Source organism: Ipomoea nil, unplaced genomic scaffold (assembly GCF_001879475.1).
Source record: "Ipomoea nil cultivar Tokyo-kokei standard unplaced genomic scaffold, Asagao_1.1 scaffold3321, whole genome shotgun sequence".
NCBI lineage: Eukaryota > Viridiplantae > Streptophyta > Magnoliopsida > Solanales > Convolvulaceae > Ipomoea > Ipomoea nil.
Window position 1 is genome coordinate 672,319 of NW_017619749.1, and position 20,726 is coordinate 693,044.

Genomic DNA, 20,726 nt, shown 5'->3' on the forward strand with positions numbered 1-20,726 from the left:
TTGCACTATTCCATATATACATATATTGCTCAGATCACGCCGGACCGGGGTTGTTTAGTCTGGTTGGTATGTGTATTGACACCTGTGGACCTGTACCTTCTTCATCCTCTTCGATCAGTCTTCTCTGCTAGTACTAACAGAATCAAATGTGTATCCAGTCTAGATTTTGACTCCCAGCTACCACTTCTTGTTGGGGCAGAATCGGACCTTACTGACTATTTGTGCTTCAATAGGTTACGTTTATAAAGTAGTAATGAACATATACCGTATTGTAACAGAGTTAATACTACAAAAGAAAATGGTTATCTGACTTAATTGAGTGTAAATTTTTCTAGTTAGCCTAAAAAATAGGGTTTGTACGGTATACTAAATGTTACCATTTTTTCCTCTTGCATGTTTCAATAATTATGTAAAAACTAATTACAGTGGACAATAATAGTGAAGCAATGATGTAAATTGTGAGGAAGGTTCTCCACTGAAGCAAGACACAGAAAGATACAAAAACTTCCATGTTTTTCGTGGAAAACAGAGTTAATTTTGAAGGGTCCCACGATGTCGTGCTAAGAAACAGCAATGGGCAAGAAACACCACAATCTTATTGGCTCCCAAAATGTCTTTTAGCTTACTTCTCTCCACATGGCTTTCCTTCTTTTCTTCACATTTTTTTTTCTCTTTTTAGTTTTCTACCAACTCAAACTACTCCTCAGAAAAATATATATATATATATATATAGACCACCCTTCACTCTTTCAGTTCCAACACACCTTTCAAACACACCAAATCATCATCTTCGCAAGAAACTGAAGCTCGGAAACCTAACAATGGCGATCGGAAAATCAAACAAGCTGTCGCAGGCGGCGATGATCAAGCAGATGATTAAGAGATGTTCCAGCATAGGGAAAAGGCTGCAACACGGGTACGACGATGTCCCGAAGGGGCATTTCGTGGTTTACGTCGGAGACAACAGAAGCCGGTACATCGTTCCGATCACGTTCTTGACGAGGCCGGAGTTTCAGCGCCTCCTGCAACGCGCCGAGGAAGAGTTCGGGTTCGACCACGACATGGGACTCACCATTCCCTGCGACGAACATTTCTTCCAATCGCTAATGTCAATGCTTAGGTAAAACGATACGATGAAGTTTAATAATGAAGAATAAGATCGAGAGATGTTGGTCGGCCGGTCGGTCCAGGGAAGGGCTTCTTAATTAGCTTATTATTGTGCTTGTTTGAAGCCTAGATAGCATATAGCTAGCTAGCTAGCTCCCATTTAAGGAATTAGTTTATTGTGAATTCAGTGATAAACCTCTGGGGTTCTATGATGTTTATCAGACAATAATTGTTAAAAGTTGTAAAGTTTGTATGTAGTTTGCTCACGGTGGTGTTTGATCATACCTTTGTACCCTGTGAGGGAACTTATATTAATTAATTAAGGATTCTAAGGGTAATTAGTTAAATTAATACCCTTTCCTATATATTAATATTGTACTTGTGTTTCTCTTAAGTGAAAAGTGTTAGTTTTATTGGGATTAACTTATAATAACTTAAACAAAATGCAAACGGGTGATAAATATTCTCATTAATTATGTTTGGAATATAATAGTTCATGTACATTATAAGAGAGTGGGAAGATTTGTATTATAAACTATTCAACTATAACGGTTAGTTTGACTAACAGTTACTTTGACCGACATTATTTAATTTTAAAGGCTAATTTAAAAATAACAACAATATAATGACTCTTCAAAAACTACTAGTTTAATCAATTAAGCTAATTAATTGTACAACAAGTCTTACAATTTGACACGTGTCTAAACTATTAGTAACAACTAAAGACTGCTGCCTTTTAGTATCATTTACGTGTCTAAACTATATATATATATATATATATATATATATATATATATATATATATATATATATGTAGGCTTCGAATCCGGTGCACCCTCTCTAATAGATGAGACCATGAGGCCTCATAATATCCATTGATTCAATTCTCATGAATGGTTGAGATTATAAGAAATTAGGGTAGTAATTAGTGACATTTACCAATGTAAAGGTTATATTAGTAATTGTAATTGTAATTTAATTATGGACATAATATTATTGGAATCTGAAGCATTATTTTAGGGATTTGTGGATGGAAATTAATAGTTTCAATTATTACAAAGCTTGAAGAAGTGAAGGTGGCGTAGACAATGCTAAAGGAGAACACTAAGCGGTGGGAGGGCAGGAACAATACTGGAGCACATTTCTCAAATGGCTAGTAGCAGTAAGTGCATTTACATGTCAACGTCTGTGCATATGCTGAAGAATGGGGTTTTTTTTCCCCGGTGGGGGTGGGGTTGTTGGATGAAGTAGTAGTCCATTGACGCGCGTAGCGTGTTCGTGTTCAGGTGGGTGCGTACATGGTTATTTGTTTGACCGATAGGATGGAGGGATGATGCGTAGACAGCAAATAGTATGTGCATAGATGAATGTGTATTTTTTTTTTTGTTGGTTGTGGGTTTTCCATGTAATAGAAAAAGCGTGGTAGAGGGTAGTCTGAGTGGTGGTAGAAAGGTGGTAGGGGTGGGTGCGTAGGGGCAGTTAAGCTTGTGCAAACTTTGAATATTAATCTGGCAACGATAACGGTGAGCTACTGTGGTAGGTGCACAGACGAAGTGTAGTATGTGCGTATCGTGAAGCAGCAATGGTAATCACATTGATTTTTTTTTTTTTTTTGGCATTTGGATTTTTACGTATGGGATATTTTTAATTGGACAAACTCAAAGTTAAGGGATGTGTGTGCGTAGAGTATGGTTTGATAAAAGTGTGAAACGAAAACGAAACGAAAAAATGTAGACGCTGGTACTCTCAATGGTTGTAGTAAGGACGTACTGGTGAATGCATGGGGGCTGTTAAGCATGTGCAAACTGGGAAATACTAATCCGTCAACGTTACAGGTGACCTCATGGGGTTGGTGCACAGACAGACATTAGTTTGTGTGTTCACGTGTGCGTCTACTAACAGCAGTTTGTGCATTCTGGGTGCCTATTTTGTTTAGTTTTCAATTAATTAGTTTAAATTAATAGTTTAATTTTACAAATCCAGTATGCATGTTTCATTATTTTTTTAGCAGTTGCTGGTACTCTGAATGGTTGTAGTAAGGACGTAATGGTGAATGCATGGGGGGCTTTTAAGCATGTGCAAACTGGGAGGGTGCGTAGGCGAACAGAAGCATGTGCATAGCGATTGCATGTAACTTAAGATATTGGAGTTGTTTTTTGGTAGTTTGTTTTGTTGGACGACCTAAATATATTGGGATGTGTGTGCGTGAGATTTGGAATTTATGAAGTGTGAAAAGGCATGATTTTGTTGATCACTACATATTATGTGAGTTTTGATGGAAGGTGCGTATAAGAAGATGAGTACGTGCATAACGTGTTGCTACGTTCAGAATTTTGTGGGTGTTTTTTTTTTAAAAAACAAAATTTGGTTGTTAAAAACTTAAAACGTTGTAATTATGCTGGGTGCGTAGTTGTATGCAGGTGAATGCATTACATGGTAAACAAGAGATGTTATTAAATATTAAAATGATGCATATGCAGCCCCGCGCACTGCTATGTGCAGGGCACCAGTCAGTGCATACCGATGTTGTTTAAAAAAGACATGTGTCGCGCGTGTGCATTAGTGAATAGAAGTTAGTACATGGTATCTGTTGTATGTGGGTTTTAATTTTTAAATTCAAGCTAGATTTCTGAAGAAACTCATGTTTGCACGACCGTGGCATTTGTGTTGCTTTAGAATTATGCTGTGTGCGTAATTGTATATAGGTAAATGCATTACAGTGAAAACAAGAGCTATTATTAAATAATAATATGGTACGTATGAATCTCTGTGCACCGCTATGTGCGCAGTAGGACATCAGCCTGTGCATATCGCGGAGGCTTATGCATGCATGTATCGGTGTGAGCATAAGAGGATCAAAGTCAGTGCATAACGCTGTTACAGTGTAGGCGTTATTCTCCTGAGAGCTAGACGAGCCATGAGAGCTATTGTTGCATTGCCTGCATTGTTCTCCTCAATGAAACTAATGGTGGAGTTTATCACCAGCAATGTAATAATCCCAACAAAGTCCTGCCAATCTGGGGGCTTTCCCTGCAAAATTGAAGATATATTCCAATGAGTCCAAACTAACAGTTTAAATAAACAACAAATTCAACTAAATTTGAACAAGAGCCTCACCCCTCCATTTGCAAGTGCGATTGCCATAATTGATGCAGCTTCCATCACCCATGAGAGAAGATTCCACATGAAGCCCAAGAATTTCAGGAATTTGCTATCTTGGGGCATAACAATTATTGCAACAGTTAAATTGACACATGGATCAATGATAAGTGGCTACTGATTTCCAGAGCAAATAAGCAATTCAAAGGGTAAATTGCATACACACACAAAAGGAAAGAGAGAAGTAAGACCATCTGATTTGGAACCAAAGACGCAGCCATAACAAACGGCAAAGATGAAAGAAATTAGTCTCCAAAAAAGAAGGTAAACTATAAAGAAACATAACTCCACAATATGAGGTGAACACTAAATCTTAAAAACCAGAGACATAAAAGCAGAAAGAATGAAACTCAGCATCAAAATTACAGTTCAAAAGATTAATAAACTATAAATGATGAGGAAAACTAAAGTATCTGAATAAACGCCGTTTGACACCTTCTTCTCCTCAAGCTTGTTGTGCCCAAAAATGGCCAACCTCTCTTGGGCTGCCTGACTAGTGAGACCCTCCTTTGTACATCTGAGATTCTCAAACACCTCCTCAATGGGTATATTTTCCTGCAGCCAACCAAACCAGAATTGCCAAAAAAATATCAAAACCAAACGGGATTAAAGCCACCCAGAGCACGAAATCGAGATAAAAAACGAAGCTTTGCAGATCCATTACCAAATCAACAGTTTCCTTCAGCACAGCAAAAAAAACGAAACCCTACCCAGAAATCGTACACCCCTCACAACCACATCCCCCGCATCACCGCCCCCCAACCCCAAACCCAACCGAATGCACGACCACCACCCCTGTGAAAACCCAAAAAAAAAAAAAAAAAAAAAAAAAACAGAACTACCCAGACGAACAAGACAACAAACGAAATCCCACCCCAAACCCCCTACTGAACACTATCAAACCCACAAACCGTCGGAAAAAACCCACGAAACAAACAACAAAAAGAGGAAAAAAAGGTACAAGAAATCGATTCAAAAAATACCTGAACTGGAGGTGGAAGATGTACCACGAAGTCGCTTGGACTGCCTCCTGCTGGAACCAACCATGAACACCGCGGGGAAAATGTGAGACGCGAATGGACAGCGACCGGATTGGGAGAAGACGGATGATTCCAGAAGTCGCGTGACAAAGCAAGGGGAGAGAGAAAACCTAAATACCTATTATGAATGCTTTAAACCCAAGATAACCGGCGAAATAAGTGAGATGTAATATTAATGACAAATACAAAATACAAAAACACCCCTACCAATCTAATACTAAGCGCCCACATGATTTAAAATGCCACATCATCAGCACCGTTAATATCTCAAAATCAATGGTCAGGGAGAGTGCTCACGGGCTCGGCTAAGTAGAGGGTGTGCACCGGATTCAAAATCTATATATGTATATATATATATATATATATATATATATATATATATATATATATATATATATGAACATGTTAATCGAATTAGCAGGTTAATATTATTATTAGTCTATCTAAGACGATCAAGGATAAAAAATTGTGGGGCATATATGTAATTATGATAGTACATTTCGAAACGCTTAAGTGCTTAACCGTACATTTGCATATAACTAATTATAGTTTACACATGTGAATGTACTATTATAAATCATGAGTACATTATCAACTAGCATTATCAAAAATATTTCTTAATGCACGTAATTATAAAAATGTTACAAATATTAAATAAATAGATAATATTCGTTTGCACGATCAACCTAATCTTTCCACACACACACACACACACACACACACACACACACACACACACACACACACACACACACACATATATATATATATATATATATATATATATATATATATGAGCTAGGTAGCTTGTATAGATCATATTATTATATGTGTATTTAGTACGTGGGATACACCCTGAGCTATCATATCATCGTCAAACATACAATACTTATGTCTTCACAAACTATATATATTCACGTCTCACGTTTTATATAAATTATGAAAAACAATGTTTTTTTTACCGACATCTACTATGCAATATAAATAATACTTTATTTATTTATTAATTCTTGTTTAATTGATATTGGTGTCCGGAGCTACCTAATTCTGTAAATATATACTCCTCCGTATATTTAAAAAAAAAAAAAGCATTTAATGCATATTTATAATGCTCATCATCATCATCACCACTTTGATGAGCTATATATGGTATCGAGAAAGCTAGATAGCCATATATGTTTGATCAGATCAGATCATAATCAAATCTCAGATCACATTCACATCATCTCATCGTCAATGAATGCTTGCCGCTGCTGCAGAGAGGTCCCATGCATGAATTGAACGTCGTCGTTTCTGGGGGAGTCGTCGTCTACGTAATTACTAGCTAGGCTATCTTGAATGCACGGCAGTCAATCACTCCGTGTATCTTGGGAACAACACTGACACCGTGTCCCGACACGTATTCGTACTCACCCAACACTCCTCAAGAGTTAGTTTCCAACCTATTTAGGTTATTATTATCCTGTCCTGTCGTTAACAACCCTCATCATATGCTATGCTCAAAACTCAAAACTCAAAACTTACTTTAATTTTATACGGAGTATTTAATTAATACAATTAAGATAGAGTGTCAATAAAGTCTATGACATAGAGTCTCGATTTACATCTTCATTAATTTTGAACAAGTCTAAGAATTAATCCAAATTACATACAGTCTATGATATACTCATCAAGATGCCAACAAATGTGACTGGAAATAATTTGATTTACAAGTTATAGAGAATCCACTCGATGGAAGTAAGTTGTTCTTAGTAACATGCGGATGGTGCGGGTGTGACTAGATCACATTTTTGTATAGCACTTAAAAATGAATAAAAGCAATTGAAGACATGATGTTGAACACCTACCCGATAAATATGACAAGATAACGTATAGTATCAGAAGGGCATCCAGATATATTCGAATAACTAGCAAAAAGATAATAAATAAATAAATATAAAATATCCATCCCCAAACAATATCTTAAAATGTTCAGTCTACATATAATATATTTATAAATATACCCACACGAGGTCATCATCAAGTTGGAATTCTTTATATATAATAATAATAATAATAATAATAATAATAATAATAATAATAATAATAATAATAATAATAATAATAATAATAATAATAATAATAATAATAATGCAACCAATTTGTATATAAATTGAGTTCAATAATACATTATATACTATCAAATGTAACTGTACAAATATCATATATATATATTTTTTCGTGCAGACGTGTGATCATGCACCACTAGATATATAAAAATGCACCAGGGTATGATGCATTTGTTTATTTATGCATACTTAATGGTGTAATATGTACGGCCACACGTGAACAGGGCACTGCATTTGAACCAATATCTATATATATAATCATATATTTGTAAACTACTATCAACATATCTGTTACCGTTTTAAATGAATGGTAACATAATCGAATTCCGATAATGGAGACATTAATTTTTTAGGCTAAAAAAGATTGAGAAAGTATAGGATATATATTACTTTGCATAGAATTACGAGTGTGTAAAAAAATTATATATTTAATTTGAAGCTAAATATTGATGCATTCTCGCACTGCGAAATTTTACTGTCTTTGAGGAAGAATCATATGGTCTCCTTTTTTTTTTTTTGGTTACATTGGTGCTCTTCTATTAATCTTTTACAAGTAAAAATTTAAATAGACTTTGACAATTTGAGTGACTTGTCTCTCATCCCATGAATACTTCCAATTCATTTATATTTTTATTTTTTTGAGGAAATCATACGTCCCAAGAGATTCAGGGTTGTAATATATATATTCATGTGAAATGAAAACTAAGAATATAATATTGAAAGCAAATTAAAGCTAAGGGCCAAAAATTTATTATTGAAATCATAATGGCTGGGGACAAAATTCACATGCAGAATAGGGGGTAGAACAGTGATTTTGATTTATTGGGGAAGTCATTTCTAACAACATTATAATCTATGTGGATAAAATAGTGGATCGAATTATTAGTCTGGTGGGAAGTCGTTTCCAGTTGATTGGTTTGAATACCACTTCTCCCTTCTTAATTCTTCAATGTCTTCTCCATGTCTCATCCCTCCATTACGGAGTAATAGTGTTCCTTAATCATGTCTTTATCACCTTCTAATTTGAAAATGACAATATCACACGCTTTACTTTTTTATATGTTTACAAATTTACACCTATATATGATGTGACAATATATAGCACTAAAAAGTTCATCATTTTGCTCTCGCGACCATATTGCACCCGCTGCATCATGTCAGAATAAAAAACTTATAATTACGTCAAAAGTTATTGATACTAATGAAAAACAAATATATTTTCTTATACGTAGCTATCAATGCATGTCACGTGACAAAATAATATTGAATTTGAACCTCCAAGCCATCAGTCAATACACCTTGACTTCACTCGTCACTCGCTTCAAACCCTACTATTCCATCGCTCACAAGATCCAAACCTCATTGGCCAGTTGACATATGACAAACTATTCATTAGGCACTCAAATCTATTGGCTCATCAACCATAATTAAAATAAGGAAATCACTAACCCAACAGCTTGGCACAATTGGTAAGTGGATTACTAATACAACGATAGCCTACATAATCAGAAGTTTTGACTGTTCCTTGTACTCCGATCCCTCCGTCCCAAACTGGATGTCACATTTGCTTTCTGCACGCTTTTTAAGGAAATAAAGTACAGAGTAAATGATATGTGTTTTTCAATTATACCCTTCACATTTCTCGCTTTTGGAAAATAATAATGGTACATTGGAAAAGTAGAATGATGGTGATGTTCAATTTTGAAAAGAGGACAACATTTTGGGACAAATTAACCTAAAAAGGGAAAGTAAGTAATTAAGTAACACAGCTAAAATGAGACGGAGAGAGTAATTCAAATTGCAAAATAAAAATAGTGCAGGTAATAAAAACATCCTTATTATTTTCGAACTGAAGTTGTAGAAATTCTATAATTTGTGTGTTCCAATAGCTAGCTATCTAGTGACAACAATATTGTTTCACAGTGAAAAGCATTGCAGCTTTCATGTGAAAGGAAAGGTCACATGCAGCATGTAAACTAGGCCTTTGTCGTTTAAAGAATGATGAATCCTTGCTAGCTGCCATCACGGCCGATAGTCACAAGCCATTGCAATTAGTCACAATCTTACTGTTCTTCATTTGACTTTAGTTATACTGCGATGTGAAATTCTACAATATAATCCCATAAAGTATTCCTTGGATGAACAAAAACTCAAACTCTTATATGCTTTGCTATTGGCCATCGAGTAATTGAGATCATTTCTTATAATCCCAACAAAAATAATATAGAGTAGTCTTAAGACATTGGTCTATCGAATGATAAAACTCACTTAATTAAGACTTGCTTTCAATTTCAGACCATTTAATTTTTGCCAATAATATTAGGGCATTGTCAAGTTGTCATAGGGAAGCCATGTTTGGCCTTCGTTCTAATATTGTACTTGTAAATTACTAGCTATTCAACCCCACACCATTTAATTTCATGCAAGAATCCCTATCCAACTACATATAATATCTCTGCCCTCCAAGAAATTAATTAAAGAATATCAACTAACACCTAATGGTGTCCAAGCTACACATATTCATATTTCTTTTAATATATAGGGTCACCCTAGATAATTGTTCCGAAGATATGCTTTGAGTAAAGTTTCTAGCCGGCAAAATATTTAAGCTAAAGTAAATCAGTTTATGTTGTTCATAACTGATTGGTTCAAACTAAGAAAGCCAATAGACTGTCATATATTGTTGAAAGTCAAACTTGAAACTTTATAGTTAATAAATCAACAAATTGATCAACTCAACTAGCTATCTGGACCAACCTTGCATACCATATATATTCCATCCATGAGTAGGGGTGTCAATGCGGGTCGGTCCACCTCACATCATGCTTATTTTTGTGGGCCTTTATAGGCCGGCTCACAAAGCCCATGTACTAGGATGCGTAGCCTGACAACCCACACAGACCAAGCCCGCATTTCCGTGGACTAAAAATATTAGACCTTAACTCGCAAGCTTCGGTCGACCTTGACACCTCTATTCGTGAGCAACTTGATATATAGTGCTTTTAATTATTTCTTTACTAATGGGGTTAAATCTTGTACTTTGGAGATCTAGTGGCATTCAATTAGATGTTTCACTAAGATTACATGTATGCATGGCTTAAATGCAGACAAAGTTAAAAATTGTGTTGACCAAGTGGCTGGCTAGTCGTAATTAATTAGTTAGTACGTACAGATGAGATGCCATAATTGCATTGGACCTCTCGCATTCAATATTCAAGCTGGCAGTCTGATCAAGATTGTTGACCACAAACAAAAACACCATGCGTGACTGATGCTTCAATGTTCCAAATTAAGGGGCTTGACTTTTAGCTAAGATAGCGAAAAACAAAAGGATAAACATAAGTATCTATGACGTCTGAATATATAAGATTCAGTTTAATTAAGGTCTCAAGTTAATTTTAGTTATGAGAATGAAATTGTTATAAAATTTATGAGATAGTAAAAAAGTTCGTTATTTGTCAGTACTCTTTAATGTCATATTTAATATGAATATAATTGATTTTGGTGTATATATAGTATTGAAAAAGAATAAATTACTTCTAGAGACTCTTAAATTCTTACTTCGTAATGTAAATATAAATCTCTAGGGGATTGAATAGTGATGATGTGAGCTTTATGACACGGGCATAAAGTTCGGCGCAGCCCACAGCGCCCGTGCGGCATCCCGGGACACCTCGTGCCTTGCGGATCAGCCTTTATCCACATACGAGAAAATCTAGTCTCGCCATGCCATAGGCTCAATAGGGAAGCGGCAACAGCTCCCAACCAGTTGTGTCCATCATCGCATCGATCCTCTTCATAGTAAGTATAAGACTAACGACAAGCTCCCCAAATTTAACCAGGTCGACGTGCTTAACTCGGCCAGACCTAACATCTAAGGCAAATTAAAACAACTCTTAACGCTATTGACGCCCCTTTCACCCACATGTCATTGCTAACCAGTCGACCATTTCCACATTCTTTTAAGTTTTTACACAGTCACGGAAAAATGGTCTGTGACATTTATCTACAAAAGTCTACATTAAAAGCATAGGAAAAGGTACAAGAGTGCGTGGTTGGAGTACAATTTTGTACTGGCTGTTTGAAACGTTAGCGTCCCATGCATGCAGGGATGGCCCATCCGTCGGTGGAAAAGATCGGGCCCACATGTTAATCGTGGCTCTTTCTCTAAAATTGTAGGGTATCCCTATAACAAGTCATTGTCACCTACAAAATTCGAAAAATTTTGGGCCTATGCCCTATCCCTCTCACGTGGCCCAAATGCTAATGCTGATGATGAAAAGCACCATTCCCAACAGTAGATTTTAACAAAACATTGGCAATTAGTCAAGGATAATTTGCAGCGTAGAAATTAAATTTGAAGTTGAAACTTATATTAGATTCTTTAAAAAAAATTATGTGTTTTGAATATTAATAGTACAAATATACAATTCATATAACTAATTATATTCTTTATAAATAAGAATTTAGGTAAATTCACATCACTATCAATCATATAGTCGTAATCTTATTTATATTACATTTCAATCGATTCAAAGTTAAAATGTTGTCAAACTTCATCGTAAACTTTTTGTTCACACTTTGACTTCATGAAATTTACATTGAAAATCTTGCTCTATGACTTTCTACCTGGACTGCTAGGCTGGTAGACATGACTTTAAATCAAATAATTCTGGGCTTTATTTTAAACCATGTAAAGTGTGTTTTCATTTATGACAAATTATCATGAAGCCCAGGATTGTTGGTATAAACATCCACAAGACCGAAACAGATGAGTCTTTTATTAATTATGATGATGATAATAATATAATTAGGATTACGAATATCATATTTATATATAATTCTAACAACTTATGATACATTTATAAATCTACCTTTATATTATACCACGAGGTGCTACCCCACACCCTGACCCACCCAATGAATCTTATATATTTCCAAAATTACCCTTCTATCATTTCATAGTGGCACTACCTCACACCCTCAACCCCTCAATGAACCATGTATATTTATAAAATTTGCCCCGAGTCCCTAGCCCACTCAAGTTGGTTGAGAATCCTGAAAACAAGTGTTGCAATATTATTTCAAAACTTGTTACCGTTTAGTAGTGTAGGAGAGGTATGGACAATTATACATAAAATAATATTTATGGTGTTCACGGAATGTTAAATTACCTCAAGAGATGCTATATTACTTAAAATGTTAAATTAATGTGTTTGATTAAAATTGAGATATGTAATATATATCAAGTTTGGTAATATATATCAAGTTTGGTAACGTTACATTCCATTAGTTATGTGATATAACTTCAACCAAACAACCTCTTAATACATCGTTGTTGCTGATGTTGGCCCTGTTTGGTAAAAAAATTGGCCTATAGGTCAGTTTTAACTTATTTGATCACTATTAATTGTTTGATTTTGTTAAAATATTAATATAAATGTTTGGTTAATTAGCTTTTTGCAACTCCAAAAGGCTAAAATTAAAAAAGCTACTTCTAGCAACTTTTTCAATTAGCTTTTTGAGAAAAGAAATTATACCAAACAGTTATTAGCAAACATCTAATTTACCAAACACTTTTCTACAATCAGCTAATGTTATCAACTATTTATACTCTCTAATTAACACAATCAGCTAACAGCAAACAGCTATTAGCTAACAGCCATTTTACCAAACAGGGCCGTTATCAACATTTTTAGTTGGAAATAACATATTGTTTTTTTTTAAAGGAAAGAACAAAATCGACATGAAAGATTGCATTGCAGAAATTTTATATAGTAGCTGGGGAGTTTTCTGGTGGTGTAACAGTAGAACAGGCAAAAAGGTTATATAGGTGCGGGCTATGGCAACAGTACATATATTGTACGATAGTTGGTTTCACGTGGGTTGATGCCACATTATTATAACTCCCACAACGGCCACCACCTTCTCCCACTCAATTATTGACAACAAATATTTAGACAAATTTAACTCAATGGTTCAGTAACAGTATTTGAAAGAAGATACAAAGGTTTAAGCATTAGCGGTAGTGTAGAAATTATGTCCAAAGTGGACAGATCCCTTATGTGCACTGACATTTAGCTCTGTTTATTGAGTCATTGAGTCACATGGATTTACATATTTTCATATGTTACTATATTATGTCGGGCCGGGCGACAGTGTAAAATTATGTCAAAAATGAACAGATCCCTTATGTGCACTAATATTATGCTCGAGTCATTAAGTCATCATGATTTACATATTTTCATATCTTAATATGTTATGTCGGGCCAGAATGAGGTGCCCTTGAAGTTGGGATCGAACCTTTTGGGAGAAGAATTATCAATAACAATGAATTCCAACAAGAAAAAAATTACAAAATATCTCGATTTCTACATATTTTCCAATCATCAATTTACAAGACGATGGAATATGGCCATTACAGTCATCAGATCAGATCATCTCCGCCGCTTCTTGCCGCCGCCGTGGAGTCTTTGATTTTCTTGACTCCATCAGATTCGAACTCGGGACGACTCGGTTGCCATCTCCATCACATTCTCCGGAGTATTCACCGAAAATAAAAAAAGAAAAAGAGATAAATACAAAAATTACTTCATTTCCCACTTACCAATATGGTAAGAAAAATGTATCACCGTCCTAAAACGGAGTAGTCAACCGAGTCAAGCGCGTTGACCGCCGTGCCGGCAGTGCAACTCGGACGAGTCAAATCGGAGCACCGATAGTGTTGCAGTGTTTCTTTATTTTCTCCATCCAATAATGTCTGTCATATCATATCATATACTTGTCCTATAGTACGCGTTTGGTTTCCGCAAAATGAAATCACGAATTCCGGTTATCTGACTTAAATCACTGCCGATTCCTAAACTCGGAACCAAACGACCCCCCGGGGCATTAGCATATCGATTTACCGGAAACGCCATGTAAGAGCGGGCGTGACTCGCCCCAGAATTCAAGGTTGCTTCGGATGCCGACGTGGCAGTATCTCTGGAAGTCCTCGTAGTTCATGAACCGGGTCTTGTGATCGGATTCGGATCGGGTCAAATACCGGAGAATTTCCTCGAACACCGACTCGTCGCAGGGAATGGCTAACGGCCCGGAGTTGGTAAACCCGTACTCTTCTTCCGCCTGCGACAGTAGCTTCTTGAAGACCGGGTGGTTCAGGTACGTGGCGCGGACCACGAACCGTTTGCTGTTCGTCCCGACCGTGATCGCCACGTGTCCGGCGGGGACATCGGCCGGGACGCGGCTGCGGGCCGCCATTGCCGCCTTCTTGCGCCACCACCGGATCATCTGCCGGAGCCTCACAATGTGCTGGATTCTGCTGCACCCAGACATTTCTTTCTTCTTAATTGATCGAAAAAACGATTTTTTTTTCTGTTTTTTTCAGAAAATGATTTCTCCGACGATGTTTCGCTTTGAATGACTGTCTCCGTTGACGGTGAGAATTGAGAAAGTGAGGGGTTGTGTTAAAAGCTAGCGGGGGGTTTATAAAAGGAAATGTCTGGGGAATAGCCCCGGGTTTGGAAGATAATTACAAGTATGCCACAACGTTCATGTAACATGGCTTGTGTGTTTTACGGGATAGTATTTTATTCATATTTTATTTTCCTGTAATAATGAATGTACAATATTTTATATTTAAAATTGTTAAACAGTTAATGGGTGAAGACATATACCTATAGGTTTTAATTTATTGCTAAATTGTTTGGATGCTTCCAAGCATGCAATGGAATGCCCGTGGGAAGTGAAGGTGGTTCAATTCATGATTATCCAAAACAAAATCAGGTTAGTAATTTACTTGTAAGGGCTGGTTTCAAGAGTTTGATCAATTATTTTTCTTTTCTGTTAAGGCACTTTAAAGGACAAGTTGTAAGATTTTCAAGAGTTCGATCATTCAGTCCTCTTTTTCATTAGGGCACTTTAAAAGACAAGATGTTAAGGTGGGCGAACTTCATGCTCATTGTTTCTCTAATAGTGTGTACATAGGTGATTTTTTCTTGAGGTCTCTTCGTGGCCTCCTCTTGTTTAAAAAAAAAATTAATAAAGAAAATAATATTCTCAATATTTAACATATACCATATTGCACATGTGTTACGTTGCACACGCATGCATGTATACAATACATATACATGTTTATGCGTTGACATGACAATACATATACATTTTATATATAATTGATCGTTCAATTATCACTTAGCTATTGTTTAAGAGTGCGCATTAGGTAATCTCTCCGCTCATGTATTTCTTTTTTTGAAAATCCGCTCATGTATTTCTAATAGACACACAATTCAAGAGATGTAAATTACACTAAGAAGACCCTATACTACAAGTTTTTTTTTTTTTTTAACTCTACGCTACAAGCTTAACCAAGAAAATGTTAGTAAAAATCAAATTCATAATTTGCAAGTACAAGAGTCATGTTCATCCACTCAACCACTATTTTCGGACCACCTTAAATATCGTTGTTTTTCCTTACGGATTGTTTGTTCTTAGGACCGTAGTGCGAAATAGTAATATTATTACTAGGATACATATATATACATATTAAACAAACCAAAAAAAAAAAAAAAAGAAAGATAAATAGATAGATAGATAGATAAAAAGTCGAAAAGAATACATTTTTATTGCTTCCAGCTAGCCACATGCATCGCCCACTGGAAATGAAGAGAAAAGAAAATTGGACAAAATATATGTGATACTGATCGATATGGCCTAGATCTCACGGTACACCATGTCACCATTTTTGGGGTCCAATAAAGGGTTTTACCCGAGACCCCACGCATTCAAATCATTAAGCTAATATCATTTTGCCACCAATTCGGTTTAAAAACGAGCAGAAATGACATAATAATATCTCAACATCAAAATTTTAATAAGTGTACCCATAGATTTGTGGTATCATGATCTCTGCAAAATGTTCAACACCACTTTGATTGCAACTTTTGGGAGTGAACCAGTCAAACACATTCGACAGCAGCCGTGGCCATGTTTTTTTTTTTTAATCGCAAGAAACGTCGAAACCAAAAAATCGAAGCCTACAAAAACTTCCCACATGCCTAGTCTAGAAAGAAATATGTATAATTTATTCTACTTCTGTTAATATATATTATCTTGTAGAAACTCAAAATCGCTATTTAAATGTGCGGTCTGGATGGATATGATGCTGCATTATTGACACCTTATAACTCTAGTTAGCAAAGGATCAAACAAATAAATCAGTCTGAGTTGTCTATATGTTATAGTTAATCAGATTAAGCTAAGACTGTCAATATGCAGTTCTCATTAAAAGTCAAACTAGCAGACTAGCTCAAACCAAGACCACCAATAGACAAGTCTCATAAAATATTCTGGTTACCTAGCCAAGTGCCTCATATTATCCAATAAATAAAATATATATGGATTTGAATTCTTTTTTTTTTTTAATCATATTTAGTGTGACCACAAGTTTTCTCCATAAGTTAACTAATACCACTCATGTTCATGTAGAGATTAATTTTGTTTGTTCCAAGTATTATTTCAAGAATGACAAACTACGGGATCTTTGGTTTAAATAAATTCATATTTAATTTCTCTATTTAAAATAAGAAAAGTAAAAGATAAATAATAAAAATAGGTATTCCATATCTGACCACGGCCCATGTGCGAGGATGCCCCATCGTTGGTGTTTAACATTCATTCTTGATTCTTCAGCTAACAGCCAAACTGTTCTCTCTTCTTTTTATTTTTTTTTTAAATTGTGTGTTCTTCGTCATTGCTACTTGAATATTATATGGTCTATGCCCTACTATATTTAGAGGTGATATTCCATCAAATTTCAGCTGCGTTATGATTGGTTATCATATACATATACCCAATTTTGTTCTGTTGGCCTTTTCAAATTAATTTGAATTCGTTAATATTAATAATGATGGTGACATGTGGAAGTTGTTTGCGTTTCATTTCCACAATTCCATCTGCTTCAGTCATTATGTAATACATATTATTGTTTAACTAAGTGCAGTATAGACAAGTTATTGGAAATGGTATTGATGTGGTAAATACTAGCTTTAGGACGATCTATGAATTAATACGTCTACGTGTAGCTTGCAAAGTAGAATAATGAGCTCGGGTAACTTAGGCAATAGGTCAGACCCTTCCGAGTGAGATGTAATGTTAGTGGAAAAATTCAAAAGTTTCCCATAGCTAGGCGGCATTAAATGCGCTACTTATAGGGGATTTATAGGGCTACGGTTAATAGGTGGCACATGCCGGACGCTCAGCATTTCAGGATTGCCAGCCACGTGTTCCACATGCACCGGTGCCTTCAGTGGCTCTCCTAGTAGGTCCATCTGAGATACGATTCCTGACGAGTTTGACTATGACGTGATCTGGCAAAGCTACACCAGAGTTACTTTGTCCTCTAGTGTAGTAGGCAATTCATTAAGAGTACCCGATCCAAGCACTGAGATCAGGACCAAGCCAAGAGGGTAGTGTTGTTTGTTGACTAATAATCTTAAAGGTCGAATCTACAGCTCATGTCGGGTCGGGTTGGGCCACACAATGTCGGTAAAGCTCAGGAAATGTTCCTTAGGGCATACAGAATTACAGAGCGCGTACCGAGCGAATATACAATCATACGCTTAGGGAGGTATGGGTTATTCATTCACGTATCTTATATTTTTGAAATGAATGTGAATATAAACCTCTTACCATCATCTCAAAAGTTATATCTAGTAGCAAATATATATATATATATATATATATATATAAAAGGTCAAATTATTCTACATGTATATGTAATGAGTTCTAACGCCTTAGCCCTTAAGAGACCCGTAATCTTTCTTAAAAACGAAAGTTGATAAATTGTAAACTCAGTCTACAGTTGCGAGGAGTCGTCTAAGCTCTCCCACAAGTGCGCAGGAATGGTGTGATCCATCATGAAACATCGTATCAAAGACCCCATTTCAGGAGGAAATGATGGGAGTCAGTTAGTTTTAATGTTTGATGGCTGCCGTTATTCGCCCCGGTGCATGCATGGACAACCTCAAAGCAACCAACGTGAATTACCGTGAAGTGGTCTTTTTGAATTGGGGAGGGAATTCAATTTGTCCTTCAATGCAATTCTGGTCGGAATCCCGACACCAAGATTGCCACTATTTATGTTCCATAGACGATCTTTGCCACATTTCAGTCATCTAGCTACGCTTATGTACGGCAATCATCAGAGCTTCCCTACATCCTTGCTGGTTTTGCATTCCACAATTAACCTTGGTGCCCCTTTCAGGAACACTTTTCCCATGCTGCATTGGGAGAATGTACTACACATTAATTTTAAAAAGCACATTTGATTTATTAACAGGTGTAATTCTCTACTTTTCTTGAAAAAAAAAAAGGGGGTTAAAATAAATATGTAAGTAATATTTTAATGTTACAAGACTCTAATTTGGTAAGTATACGGAAAATAACTAGATGGTTGAAAGATCGACTCTTGTAAGGGTGTATTATGTTAAAGTGTTCTTGATCAAGGATTTTATCAAGTACTCCATAATTAATTAAGATTCAAACTTTGTAAGCTCAACATAAGTTCGTTGGGTTAAAATAAATAATATTTTTATGTTATTCATTTCTCTAATTTGATAAGCATACGGAAAATAAGTAGATGGTTGAAAAATCTGCTCTTGTACGTAAGGGTGCATCATGTTAATGAATTCTTGCTCAAGCACTTTAATTTATCAAGTAAAAGATTCAAACTTTAATTTGTAAGCTCAACATAAGTTGAATCTAAATTAGTTTCATAGTAGTTGAGATACCGGGGGACTATATGTTAAACCCTAAACTCATATTAAGAGAGAGAGAACATAAACTCATATTAAGAGAGAGAGAGAGAGAGAGAGAGAGAGAGAGAGAGAGAGAGAGAGAGAGAGAGAGAGAGAGATTGAAGATTTGAATTAAACGCACTTTTTAAGTCGTTATCTCATTTACAGGAAAGTTTGCAATCACTATTTGAATGTGTGCTCTTATTAAATCTATGATCACTAAATTAAAGGATTACAATAAGATAAAACTTAGTTAACTTATCTATATCGTCTAACCAGCTCAAATCAGGAAAACACCCCAAAATTATAAAATTCTTTCAATTCCATGAGTATTGGTACACAATCAATGTTGATAACTAATTGATGTTGATGTCGAGGGCTAACTTTTTTTCTTTTTCTTCATTTCTAAGCTTTTTCATTCAACCATAACTACATATTATATAAATGGAATAGATCTTGAGGAATATATAGTAAGAGTAGGGAGCCAAACCACTTTCCTTCTTAATTGGTTGTTAACTTTGTTGGTAAATTTGAAAAATATCAACCGAAAGTAAAGCGCCACTTGCTCACATTTAAGGATCAAATTGCATGATTACTAATGGTTTATATGCCAAAAAAGAAAAAATCATGTGAAACAAAATGTAAAGTAAATTTCACAATATCCCATATTAATAATGCGGTATTATAAATAGAATAATGAAATGTAATTATCACTTTATATTGGTAACAAATGACATTTATAATAATATTTAGGATTGTAAATGTTATATCTATTTATATAGTGTCATAACTCATAAATATTTCAATTGTGTTTAAAAAATAGTAACATATTAAAATGAAGTATATTTATAAATGAATGTGATTTTTTACATGGTTAAAAAAAAATCAAGGAAGAGGGATGACATTGCATGAATGCGATATGGCGTGGTTGTCGATGGATATTGCTTTCATGTAAAAAAAATGAATGGTCAGGGGCTGACATGGCAATGTCTTGGGAAGCATCACGGCTTCATTTTTGCTCTTTTGGGGGTGGACCCCTTCTCAAATGGGCCAATTAGCTTTTTTGTTTAATATAATAATAATAATAATAATAATAATAATGTGTCAAATGACATTTGGTCTACTGACTCTTTAAAATAGGAAGTTATGATTTGATCTTCAATATAAGTGATATTGACTTATTGTATTTTAATAAATTAAAAAATAATTATAAATAGATATTACATTGTAACAGAGTAACTAATACTCATAATAATAATAATAATATAATAATAATAATAATAAAAATGCTAGCAGGCAAAATTTCTCCAAATATTTTAACAACCCACGTTCAACACTTTGTGGGGACGCCTTTTCCCAACAACGTCTAGGTTCGAAGGCTGCTTCGTTGTACTAAACACTGTCACGGGCCTCTCACGGCCCCACGGACCCCTCCTAGTACGTCCATTTGATTTCCTTTTTTAAAAAAAAATTAAAAATAATAACTTTATTCTATTTTATTCTCCATAAAGTTAAAA

General features: G+C 35.3%; 2 protein-coding genes across 2 annotated transcripts; one reads left to right on the forward strand and one right to left on the reverse strand.

Moving 5' to 3' along the window:
- Positions 1 to 774: 774 nt before the first annotated feature.
- Positions 775 to 1,436, forward strand: LOC109169922 (auxin-responsive protein SAUR50-like). The gene has a single exon (XM_019318830.1). It carries the CDS (start codon positions 822 to 824, stop codon positions 1,122 to 1,124), a length of 303 nt encoding a protein of 100 aa, XP_019174375.1. The 5' UTR covers positions 775 to 821; the 3' UTR covers positions 1,125 to 1,436.
- A 12,330-nt stretch (positions 1,437 to 13,766) lies between these two features.
- LOC109169752 (auxin-induced protein 6B-like) lies at positions 13,767 to 14,931 on the reverse strand. Its single transcript, XM_019318646.1, has one exon. The coding sequence runs from the start codon at positions 14,747 to 14,749 to the stop codon at positions 14,306 to 14,308; it is 444 nt and encodes a 147-aa protein (XP_019174191.1). The 5' UTR covers positions 14,750 to 14,931; the 3' UTR covers positions 13,767 to 14,305.
- Between the last annotated feature and the right edge of the window lie 5,795 nt (positions 14,932 to 20,726).